Raw genomic sequence first — 12,106 nt, forward strand, 5'->3', positions numbered from 1 at the left:
ATGAAACCAAACACAGCTGTTGTTTGACAGAACAAACTCACAGCCAACCTGCTGCCAGCAAAAGAACACTTTTCATCCCCTCCTCTACATGGTTTCTGATCTCATCCTCAAAGAAATACAGTAAAGACACTGAGGAGATTAGCTGGGGAATAAAAATTCTAACCCATGGTAGCTACTAAACACCCATCTCTGGATAAAAACAGTATTTTTAATGGCATGTTACATTTTTTCTTGTGCTGCACCTCAGGTAACCACTCCATGTTTTCAGGTGATAATTACCTGTGTGTTTCTGTGTCCCACAGGGGCAAATGACCTTATCACCTCTTCCTTTGCTAACAACCCCCTCTGCTCCACAGCTACAAGCTGCCCTTTGGCCTTTAACTCATTGATTAGCTTCATCAAGCTAGGTTTGAACAATTATTTTCAAGCTGTGCACGCTCTGCTGCTGAAGGGCTTGTGTGCTTGAAAGGCTGTTTTTTTCCTGCTAAACCAGTTGGTCTACTCAAAGATGAGTACCTCTTCCTATGAACCTGGCCCTGCTTAAGCATCCCTGTGACCCATTGCTGCAATACTACACACAGCACTCCCTCCCTCAGTGAGCTTTACAGATGTAGGGAACTCATTACCTGGGTAGCTGGAAGGCAAAGTGAGTGCTCCCCCACTGCTGTTTTCAAGCACTTGACGAAAACCACAGCCTCGCAAGACTTCCTTTCTCCGGAGCACCTTATTGTGAGCAGGCTGTTACAGTGTAACTTCTCCTCTTCCCCGCAGGTCCATGTAAATTTGCTTCTGGTAGAAGCTCGGATGCAAGCCGAACTCCTTTATGCTCTGAGAGCTATTACTCGCTACATGACCTGATGTCTCCAGCTGCCTCCCGACCTTGGAATGTTCTGCAGCTGCAGTGTGGCAGAGGAAGAGAGGAAGCCTCAGGACCAACAGTAGCTATAAGTTAAGATGCCCATTGTGCCATAACTCCTTTAGTTTCAGCTATTTCCATGTCTGGAATATCACTGTTGCCACTCAGCAGTGAACGCTTGGCAGTTGAAAGGACAGGGTTGTGCAGAAGTGCTGCCTGCTCATGGTATTTTGGCTTTAGACAGCACGGGACACTCTATGAACTTGTGGCAATATAGCAAATGATAGATATATAGATCTTGTGTTAAGGCAAATATTATGGGAGCTGGAGCATGAAAAGAAGTGGGACTTGATGACATTTGCTTTCCCTATGAGAATAATTTTAGAAAATCTTGATGCTGCTATTTGTGCTGGTGGAATGAACAGACACAGGCTGTTCCAGTTAAGCTAAAAGTGAAAGTGAGCACTGCTATTGTCTGAGCCTTTATAGTACGTGGTTTCAACAAAGCCTTGTTACTTAGATTTCGTTTTTAATCAGAATTAAACCTCTTCTGTCCACACTGATAATTATTTGAAAGATAGCAGTCAATTTTCTCAGTTTAGCCTTAAAATCTTACAGGACAGTTGTTCAGCATTACTTGGTGAGCTCCAAAGTGCAATGGTCTTCCTATGGAAAGAAGGGGACTCCGGTCCTCGGAGCTTTTTAGAGAGATCTGTACGAAGTGTTGAGTACCTTCTTGTCCTGTTTTTTGAGGATGAACCAATACCTGTTCAGGAACTAGGACAAGGTGTGGAAATGTTGTTCTAGACTGCCAAACAGTCCTACTGTATTACGTGCCCAATGCTGGTCTTACTGATTTTTGCAGTTGCTTAAATAACTAGGCTAAAAAAAACCCATCTATTTTTAGTAAATCAAAACATGATTAAAATGCTGACATTTAATATACAGTGGTTTTGGAGAACACATGAATACTTTTGTATGAGTGTGAATTGCTTTTTAAATTTGTCAGTATTATTGGTATTTTTTAAATAAAGGTAACAACTTTTTCTCTTGGTGTTTTTTGTGAGGTTTAACTTTATGCTTCTGTTCTTAATGGTTTACTTACTTACTGGTTGAAATACCATTTTAAAGTGTTTGAAAGCATAATTGAACAAACATACTGAAAATGACAAACCATGACTTTTTCAACTGAGTCTAAAACAATGGGAGAAAACAAAGTTTGATAAAGAGATGTAGGTCTTCATTAAAACTAAAGTAGGAACACCTTGTACCTGATGTTTTCATCCTTTCCATAGTCCCCCAGACTGCCTCCAGGTATACTCTGGCCATGTAGGGTTTTGCTCTTTTCACTTCTTTTTCAATAACTAGGTCTAAATGTTAGATCAAGAGTTAAACTGATTTTTAAACCCTTTGGCAGAGAACTTGGTCCCACATTAGGCTTGTGGCTAAAGGGTATCTATCTGGCATCAGAAGGATGGCCAGGTCTGTGCAGTCAGGCTGAGCAGGGGAGCAGGGTTTGCTGTAAGAGTGTGACAAACTCTTTTGGATACACTCCCACAGCTGGCTGTAACAGAGGTTATGGTAGGATCTACCTGCTTACAGGAAGCTCGGAGCCTTAGCTGTAAGGCAGGAAAGAAATGGATTTTCCCAAGCCCACAGGTAGAATCATGTTCAGATTTCTGTCCCCTGGCCTGCTTCTCAGCTCAGGATGGTTTCTCTTGCTGCAGAACATTCTTTCAGACAGCATATTTAAGCTTACATTTCAAGAAGCTAAAATATCTAAAAAGAACCATGGGAGAAAGATTAATAAACTGTCAAAAGCTGTGACTAACAGGAAGCATCTGCTATGATTTCCTCTTAACTAAAAATACAGGATTTTTAATGTTCCAAAACCAGAGCAAAACTTTCCTGTCCAAGGGCATGTTGTAAAGGTAAGCTATTCCTAAGGACACAGCAAAAGTGTCTTTCTAGACTGTGAATGGAGTTTCTGCAGCACCTTATTCCCCTGCTGTTTTAAGGAGGGGTCGAAGTCAATTAGGAAATTTTCAGAGAGGCCTGAACTGGCCTTTTCCACCCTACCATCTCAAGACACACAGATACCTGCAAGCACTCTCTCTCTTTTCAAAACCAATAAACACTGCAGAGTGTGTGTGTGTGTGTGTGTGTGTGTGTGTCAGTGGTTTCATATTGTCACATTTTTTTAAACAGAGCACAACCCACAACATGCAGACAAGCCTGACTGCACAGGAAGCAACTTACTTTGGAGAAAAGGCCTGAATATGTTTGGGGATTTTCCATTACAGATGCTGAGGTCTTTGTGATCCTGAGTAGCAGAAAACAAGCAAGGCTGTTAAGCACAGTGACAAGTGAAGACATTGGTAGGTTTAGTCTTTCTTTAAAAACAAGAAAAGTTAAGTCACCAGATGCTCCATAGAAGTGGAAAAGTGGCGATGGCTGCACAGAGCAGCAGCTGTGCCCCATGCCAGGGCATGAGGAACAAGCCCCAGCACTGTCTCCATCACTGGTGGGTGTGAGCTGCTTTTATAATCCCCAGTGGCTCCTGTGGCTGTGGAGTGCAGCAGCTCACATGTGAGCAGCAGCAGTGTCTCCTGCACCTCGGGTGGGCTGATCACAACCAGTAGGGGCAACTCACCCCAAAGGATCATATTGGTGGGGGATCCTGCCCAAAAGGCTGGGCAAAGCATGGATGGAACCAGGGTGTGCCAGCACAAGTTAAGGGAACTAAATGGCTGGGGGCTGCTGCATGGGCCCAGGTGGGACACCAGCCAAAAGAAAAACCAAACAACCTAAAACAAACCCAAAAAACCCACAACCCACAGGATTTTCTTTTGATTCTGTGCTTAGAGAAGAATTGCAGAGCCACTCACCCCACACACAGCAATTCACAGCCCTCGCCTTTCAATCTTTGTAGGATCAGTTCCAACCTTTGTGCACGTGTGCACACACATGCTTTGGGGCTCCTTCTTGTTACTCACAAGTTTTGTTCAGAGAAAGCAGGGGCACAGGCAGCTCCCTGCGAGCCACTGCTGGGTTGTGCTGCTCTGAGGCCTCTCTGCCCTCCCCAGCACCTCCCACCCTGCCTCTTCTTGCAGGCCCAACGCTGAGAACTCACACACGGGGGCTGCCCAGGCTTCCAGCACCACTGTGGATACCCAAATTTTCCCTGTGCTACAGGACACTCCAGACCCTTGTTTACTGACAATCCTAGCATTTTCTTTGAACCATTTTCTTAATTGCCCCCATATCCACCTTGGCATTTGCGCAATGTCGGTTCCAGGCCTCTTTCTGATGGCCGTTCAGGGCTTGTCACTTCTGACTCGACCTGCTGACAGGACTTGGCCACGAGGCCTTTTCCACTGCATCCCCACCCTGAGTTACACAGCCTGGTGCCTCTGCCTGCCTTTGGCCTTGATGTCAATGCCAAGAACAAATGCCTCTGGCTCCCTCCCCACAGAGGAGTACTTACCCATCAGACTTTCTTTAATGCCCCCTGAAAGCAAATAAATCCTTTTTTCCAAGAAACAAAAGGGGCATTGAAGCCATTTATCTTCCCCTCAACTTTAGCTAAAATTAAAATGAAGAAAAAAAAAAAAAAAAAAAAAAAAAAAGAAGGAATGATAATTGAGGTCTTTTTGAGCTCAGCAGAGCTGTGGTTTGAGCCAAACCATGCTGAGCCACTCAGCAGTTCTGTCCTGCAGACTGGAGCAATGGAGGCTGCCACATGTGCTCCCACCCTAAGTGACAATGCTGGGCTGAGCCTTGCAGTCATATGAGAAATACCCAAGCTGCTGGGACAAAAGGAACATTGCAAATTCAGTTACCTTCACTGAAGTTTCCCCTGCAAAAATATCCTGCAGAGTTTTCCCTGAAAATCTCTCCTCCCCTACCCCATCAACAGAAGTCCCCAAGAATATAGAAGCAGGGACCTAGAATAGGAAAAAAGTTTTCTTCTGCTTCCTAACCTCCTCACTTCATCTCTTTACCTGGAAGCAAAGGTCCAGGCACTGCCAAAGGCACAGGGGTGCCACTGAGGGAGCTGCCTGAGAAAAACAAATCCCTCCACAGCCTCTCTGATGGGACTCCAAAGCTGGAGACTTGGTCTCCAAACTCACACAGCACAGTGCAAGGCTGCTGACCCTCAGGATCAGAGAGCTAGAAACCTGGCAGCCCCTGCACCTTATTCTAAGTAATCTAAAGTCAGAAAAGAGCCAAATGCATCAAGGTCTGTAAAGCTTTCTGTAGCCAATAGGTCTGTAAGTGCTTGAGACCAGTGATGCACCTGCTGAGCTAATCCATGGGCAGGGACTTCTACACACTGAAAGGATGAAAACTGAGCAATACCAAGTTAGAAGCAGTCAGAAGGAACATTAAGGACATGTGGCCTTTGCTGGCCTCATGGATGGAGACAAGGGCCTAGGGGAGATGGCTGGCCAAGACAGTCTGAGAAGTATAGGCACATAGTCAGCTCCTGGGAATGTGAAAGAAGGACTTCAAGAACACATCACACTAGCTAACATCTTCTTTTACATCTGGGACATGAGTGTTCTGCTTTAAGATGTGAAGTTCCAGTTCAGGAAATCTCTTTCCTGCACAGCTGGGCCTATATCCCAGAGGCAGGAGCTGGGATATCCCAGCCAAATAACATCAGGTAAAGAAAGGGGGATCTCCAAAGGAAAAGGGAGTCACTATCCCCCTGGCCATTGACAGCATTCCATCTGAAGAGTGAAGCCTATGATACAATACAGCAGAATGTCCCAAAAGCATTTGGGTTACTCTGTCTCACAATTCCACATAAAGTAAAAGGGTCTCAAAGCCTGTAGATAAGACGTAGCCCTTACCATGTAACATTCTTTTATAGTACACAGCATTTTTGAAACCACAGGGGTCCTAGTACTCAGAGGTAATTCACCTTTTAAAAATGAAAAGTTCAGCAAATAGTTTTGTTTCACTTTCCCAGCCAAGAAACTATGTCATTAATCAACAAATCACACTGAAAAGCTGCTTAATCTGCTCAAATATGTAGTAAAAATTGCACATGCAAAAATTTCAAACGAGGCTCCCAAAAACCAGCATCCAGTGTATAAATGCTAGGCTTTACTGAAATTTTAAACTTAAATTGCAATGCTCTCCAACATGCTTACCAATAGCAATATGCAGGGTTATTAGAAATATAAACCTGTACAATCTACAAAACCAAAAGAAATAATGACTGATTAAAATGGAGTAATAGTCACAGTGGAAAGGATGGAGCGATGGCGTTGGATTCTGTCAAGAAGCTTTTCTGCCACAGGTTTGAACTCTCTTTCCCAATACAGTTTGTGGTGGTCCCTTAAATCTCTCTCAAGGCTGCAGTCCAACACTAGCTCTTCATCTGTAATCAAGGATAATATCGTTATCAGTTCTTAATAAAAATATATCCAACTGTATTTTTTTTACTACAGCACATAAACCTTATCAGTTGTGTATGCTGATGGCTTAATAACAACTTCATGTTTAACTAAGCATCACCATCTGACTTCACTTTAATTGGAAATAAAGAATGTTAAGGTCAGTAAAAGAGTAAAAATGGTATTGCGGGGTGTTATTCTTACACTTCACAGATGTAGCTAAACTGTGTCTCTGAGATCAAGCACTTACTGTGACTGTCAGAGTGGAAACTACTCAGGTTTTAACGTTACTCACAGCAGGTTTGCCAATGTATGTAATCCTATCCATTTAACTATAACTATGTTGCAAATTGCTTTGCTAACCTGGTTCATGAAGACCCTTTCAAACTAGACCTACTTAAAGAATATGAGCCACATTGGTTACTGCATTACTGGTGCCCTCCCTTCCTCACAAACTTCATAAATAATAGGATACTCTTAATAGATACAAGCAATATTAGGAATGAAAAGAAGTCATCACTCGTTCATCATTTTGCCTGGCATTGGATGTGACCAAGAAACAAACCCTCACAGAAACCAGTCTGCAACCAGAAGCACATTCCTGAATTGGGAGTCTGCAAACACAACCAATAATGCTAAAAAAAAATACTTCATACAGTTTAATAGAAGGATATTTGCCAGCCTTTAGGCCATAAATGGACCTAAAATGAAGATATAATCCTGCACACAATGGGCAATGTGACTTATCTTTGTCCTAGACTATGAAAGAGCACCAAATCCACTATCTGTTAAATAATTAATTCTATAAGTGAGCTTACTGCATGTTCACAGCAGTAAGGCTGTAGAAGGCAACTTGGAAGCTGAAGAGAAACTTCAGTTACACACATTTTGAGTCAAATTTTGTTTAGAAAAGAGATACCTAAACAATAACTATTCCCAAATATTCCCAAAGATTCCACGGCCTTGCTGTGGGGTCTGTTCCAGTGTTTGACTCCTGCCCATGGTGGAAATTTCTTTTCCTGGTACTTAAATGGAATTTTTCATATTACAATTTCTACCCATTAGCTCTTGTCCTACCTGCAGCCCAACATACAGAGAAAGAATCTCAGCAGTAGAGATAGATAAATTATGGATTTATTTTTTTCAGGCAGAATTGCTTTGTCTACTTCTGAAATGCTTCTTCTGCCCAAATTAACTATCTTCTAACACAGAGCAAGAAATATTTCTCCTTTTTAGTAGACAGAGGTGCCCCCCACAAGTTGACTGAATGTTTATGGAATCACTGAGGTCGGGAATTCCAGCCCACAAGAACAAGGGTCAGAACCAGTTGAAAAGCTGAAGTGTTGAAGCCAAACAGTAAATTTCCCAAAGCAGAATATGAGTAATACTGGGGATCAGGGAGGATCAGTGTCCCACATGCAAGCTGTGCATTCTCAGATAATTTAATTTTCCCATGACCCTCCTCAAAACTACCAATACTGGGTACTGGCCAAACAGCATATGAACTGGCTGCAAGCCCAGGAACAAGACAAGCACACTGGGTCCGAGTGCTATAGGGCAAGATGAAAACCAGAGTACAGGCTACTCTGCAAGAGCTACCCATCCCTGTAACTCCAAGACAGGGACCAGGAGTCCTGGAAGCTTGCATCATGCCACATAAGAGTTCACATGTGCTGAAATTCCATGAGCTCCTTATATTGATACCAGGGGTAAAGCTGAGCATAAAAGAAATCCGGAAAAAGAGATCGAGAAAGGAGATTTCAATGAATGACCAAACTGAAGAACATTCTCAAGACAGAGGCTCATCTCCACTGCTTCTCCTGAGGGACCAAGACCAGGCAAAGCTGCTGCAGGGGCCTGGAAACACAAACCTCCAGGAGCTCTGACCCCATGAAGTGATCCAAGGTTCAAGTGCAGCTGGACAAACACAAATGCCAGAGCCACTGGAAAGCAGAGCCACTGCCTCCCAGGCTGTCGGCATCAGGCAGGGAAAATCAAAAATAAATGGTGCCTTTCGCCCAGCCTTTCTAGGGCCCAACATCTTTTCAGGCTATTTCCACTCCCTTTTGGCTCTTCCATATCTTCCGTCATCTTGGGCCAGGTGGGGGAAAGAGACATAAAGGGAAGGAGGCCAAGCACAGCAGGTGAAGTGACGTGTCTGCTGTGCCATGCTCCAATTTTTCCGCTTCCTGAGGGTGTGCTGATGCTTAAGTACAGTCCACTGGCTGTCAGCAGTTGCCTGCTGCTTCCTGAATGATGGAATCAGAGCAATGACAGTTCAAGGCTGTCACTGGATACAATGGGAGGAGGAAGATGTAGGACAATATTAACCAGCTGCTATTACTAAAACTTGTTGGGTCTTGACACACAGAGAAACCAGAGTCAATGAATAGGATGCACTTTCTGCAGCTACTCTTCTGACTACAGTGTGAATAAAGACTTGCCATATGATTTCATCCTGACCTATTTCTAATTAATTGTCATTACAGTTGCATTACAATTGCAATTGTAACTGCAATTATACATGAACTTGAATTTTCAGTTAAACTGATGATGGGATTACTGCCTGCATTAAGATATGCTCTATCATGGCAAGGAATGCAATGCAAGAAATTATTACAACACCAGGTAACAGTAATTCTGCTGTAACTGGAAAAAAAATCCTCACAAATCCACCCACTTTTCTGATTGTCTAAAAACAAAAGAGACCACAGGGATTTCACTTTCTATCTGGGTTTGACTAGCAAGCAGCCTTCTCCTCAGCAAGCATATATCTTCTGTAAATTTCCAATTAAAACCAAATCAAAATTAGCTAAGGTTTGCTTCAATTTAATTTTAATTTTAAAGATTTTTTAAAAAAGATAATTGCAAATGACCTAACCAAAATAAAATCATAACCAAAACAGTACTCACAAAACGAAGGAGGAAAATTAAATGTAGTGACTATGGGACTAATACACAGCAATTAAACTCTATAAAAATTGAAGCATGCATAAATGTGGAGATGAAAAGATCCAACTGGGAACATGAATCAGTGTCTTAACATTCACTTGTAGACACCTTCCAACATGTATTTATGGAGAAGCACATCTTCCCTAGCTTTAGGGAGCTGATGAGAAATTGTCAGGATATTGTCCTTGCCCACAAGGAGATTGTGATGAGGGAGAGTGGCCAAGGGATTCTTATCACAAGCAGCAAGCTCAGCTGGCTGCAACACAGAGCCCTCCAACTAAGAGGAAAAGCCATGTTCCCCAGAGTGCTTGGAGTGTGCTGTGCAGGAACCAGGTGCATCAGAACTAAGCCCCCACTTCTGTCAATACCTGCAGTGACCTTTGAGGACAGAAGGGCTCACGTCCAGTGAAAAGTGTGGTTTGTGCTGATGGTCTAAGACCACTCAGTTGCTGGACAGTCTATATCAGACAGTGACTTAAACCTGCAAAACAGACTTCCCAAACTAATACAGCTTTGAATTTGCTTCTTCTTTTTCTCTTATGGGAAAAGAGACAAAGATGATGAATCTCACCTAACAGTGATGTGAGTAGCACCAGCAACGTGTCAGTATCTTCTCCAAAGCATGAGGCTTCACTTGTGATGTCTTCACTGTAGTTCCACAGGGTTTTGCATATCAAACAAGCCAGCTGCCAGTCAGCTGGCCCAAAGTCTCGTAAACAGTCAACTAACCTGTAAGAATCAAGCAAAAACAGTGTTTTGCCTTGTGTGGTTTTCTCCTGAGCCCTTTAAAATCTAGCCGGTCTAGAAATGCATGCAGACTCCATCAAAGTTTGCAGGAAAATTCTATGTTGATAAACTTAGGATGCTACTTTCTTTCTCAATAGCTTCCCCCTTTTCATTTTGTGTAGTTCTTGAAGGATGTGAACATGCCTTTTGTCTACATGGATGTGCATAAGCCTGCCTGCATCAATCCATTTCCTGTATCTTTTTAACCCAACTGACCAATTTGAAAAACATATGGCACAAATGGAACCATCTGAAATACACTACAATTCCAACAAATTTCATGACAATCTGTGACTGTCCGAAATCTTTGGCTACCACCAGAGCAGAGACTGCACTGTGAGCCAAACCATACCAGGCATCTCATATTCATCTGGAAAAGATGGTATGAATGCAGAAAAAGCTTCGGTCAGAATGTCCAGCTTATTACACATCAGAGGGAAGATCTGATCAGAAAACAGATCCAAAGGAATTCTTTACTTCCATGACTCCTGGAATTACCTTCTACTTTCAGTGAAGTCTGACTATTTAGCAGATCTTGCTCCTTCTTGTATTTCCTCAGCCTGCACTCCCAATGTTCTCCTCTCAGAAATGCCATTTATTAAGGACCATTAGGTTCTTGACCTTTCTTCTAATCTCACTTCCTTGCAGATACCAAATGCAGGCTTGATTGAAAGCAGGACTACAAAATTTAGCTGTAATTTTCTGCCTGTCCCAGCTACATACAGCAGCCATCCAGAGTTCCAAGCAGCAGTGTTTACTTCTGCTGCCCCAGGACTTGTGAACATTGCTTTTCACCTGCAGTCCCTAGCAACCTCTCAAATAGTAATCCTTCACTGCTGTTCTCTTTCCCAACCCTGTTTGCCTCACTTCTCTGCTTCACTGTGAGATTTATAATCTGGTGATTAGTAAAGGGAACAAGGGATAACTCTTACGTTCAGGTGTGGCTGAAAATAGCAGTAATTGAAAAGCAACCAAAAAGAGGTTTGCTTTTTCTCTCTGAAGGCAGTCATTGTGGAAGACCAGGAGGTATCTAATGAAAAGCCAAAAGAACTTGCCCTAATTTTTTCGAGTGTAACACTGATGAGACTGATTCCTTGTTTTATTAGGGCCACTATATATTGGTACAATAACCTCATTTGCAAAAATACACAGAGCTGGTTTGGCACAGTCAGGGTGACCTCCTTAACAATCACTTAAATTCTCTAGATTTATTCCATACTGTTAACTGGCTTTCCTTCCTTCCTTTCTTCTTCATAGATTTTCAAAGTACAGAAAATTCTGTATTCAATATAATTCTACATTCTGCAGAATAATCTGTAAAATCGAAATTTCTCACATTTATTATTCAATTTACCTGTAACTTATTTTTATTCTTCTTTTCCAGCATTTATTTTGTAAGTTAACTGGAATATGGGAAGAACAGATGAGCAGACTATGCATTATCTACAGTCTATAAAAGAAGTAATTATGTGATGTACAAACAGGAAAGGATTTCAAAGTTAGGCATCTTGTTTCATAAATGTGGGTTGTATCAACTGCTTTACAAGTGTAGGAACATGATCTTTCACGTTGTCCAATTAAGCTGGAACCGCTATTATCTGAACATCAAAGCCACAAGTGTTGCATCCATGGTGGTTTTTTAAGAGCTGATACCACTTTACTGCATAAGTGCCTTAAACTTGAACTGCTGGAGAGAGGAACCTCAGTACCTATTTATGCTCTGCTGGACACAGCTGCTTCACACAGTTCTTCCTGCACTACTAAATAGTTACAGAAATTGCAAGAGACCATGTGGGGTATGGTAGTTCTTAATTTTTGCACTCACAACAGATACACATTGCCTAATAATTGTAGGCCACATAGAATCCAGTTAAGACAAGCATAAGCAGCTATTACAAAGCCATGCCTTAGTTGCTTTGTTGTACAGCACTCTCTTCTCTGTGAGTATCAGAAGAATCTCTGGGAAATTATTCTATGGTTCTTGGCTCTGCCATAGGCTAAGCCACTGTAATCCTTCCATAAAAAAGGCATCTGAGAGAATACGAAAAGCTTTTTCTTAAAGAATGCTGAGTATCTACAAAGTATTTTATCCTTATACAAATTA

At 42.3% G+C, this 12,106-nt stretch overlaps 2 protein-coding genes across 7 annotated transcripts in view; one reads left to right on the forward strand and one right to left on the reverse strand.

Moving 5' to 3' along the window:
* Window positions 1–1,902, forward strand: part of SESN1 (sestrin 1) — an 82,678-nt gene extending 80,776 nt beyond the window's left edge. For all 4 annotated transcript variants that reach the window (XM_071741199.1, XM_071741200.1, XM_071741201.1 and 1 more), the window contains one exon: window positions 772–1,902. In XM_071741199.1, the coding sequence (XP_071597300.1) occupies window positions 772–858 (87 nt within the window). In that variant the 3' untranslated portion in view covers window positions 859–1,902. The remainder of the gene's footprint in view (window positions 1–771) is intronic.
* Window positions 1,903–5,949: 4,047 nt separating this feature from the next.
* The window catches only part of ARMC2 (armadillo repeat containing 2), a 61,358-nt gene continuing 55,201 nt past the window's right edge, over window positions 5,950–12,106 (reverse strand). For all 3 annotated transcript variants that reach the window (XM_071741210.1, XM_071741208.1, XM_071741209.1), the window contains 2 exons: window positions 9,788–9,945; window positions 5,950–6,248 (listed from right to left, as the gene is read on the reverse strand). In XM_071741210.1, coding sequence (XP_071597311.1) covers window positions 6,091–6,248; window positions 9,788–9,945 — 316 coding nt within the window. In that variant the 3' untranslated portion in view covers window positions 5,950–6,090. The remainder of the gene's footprint in view (window positions 6,249–9,787; window positions 9,946–12,106) is intronic.

This window comes from Heliangelus exortis, chromosome 3 (assembly GCF_036169615.1).
Source record: "Heliangelus exortis chromosome 3, bHelExo1.hap1, whole genome shotgun sequence".
Classification (NCBI taxonomy): Eukaryota; Metazoa; Chordata; class Aves; order Apodiformes; family Trochilidae; genus Heliangelus; species Heliangelus exortis.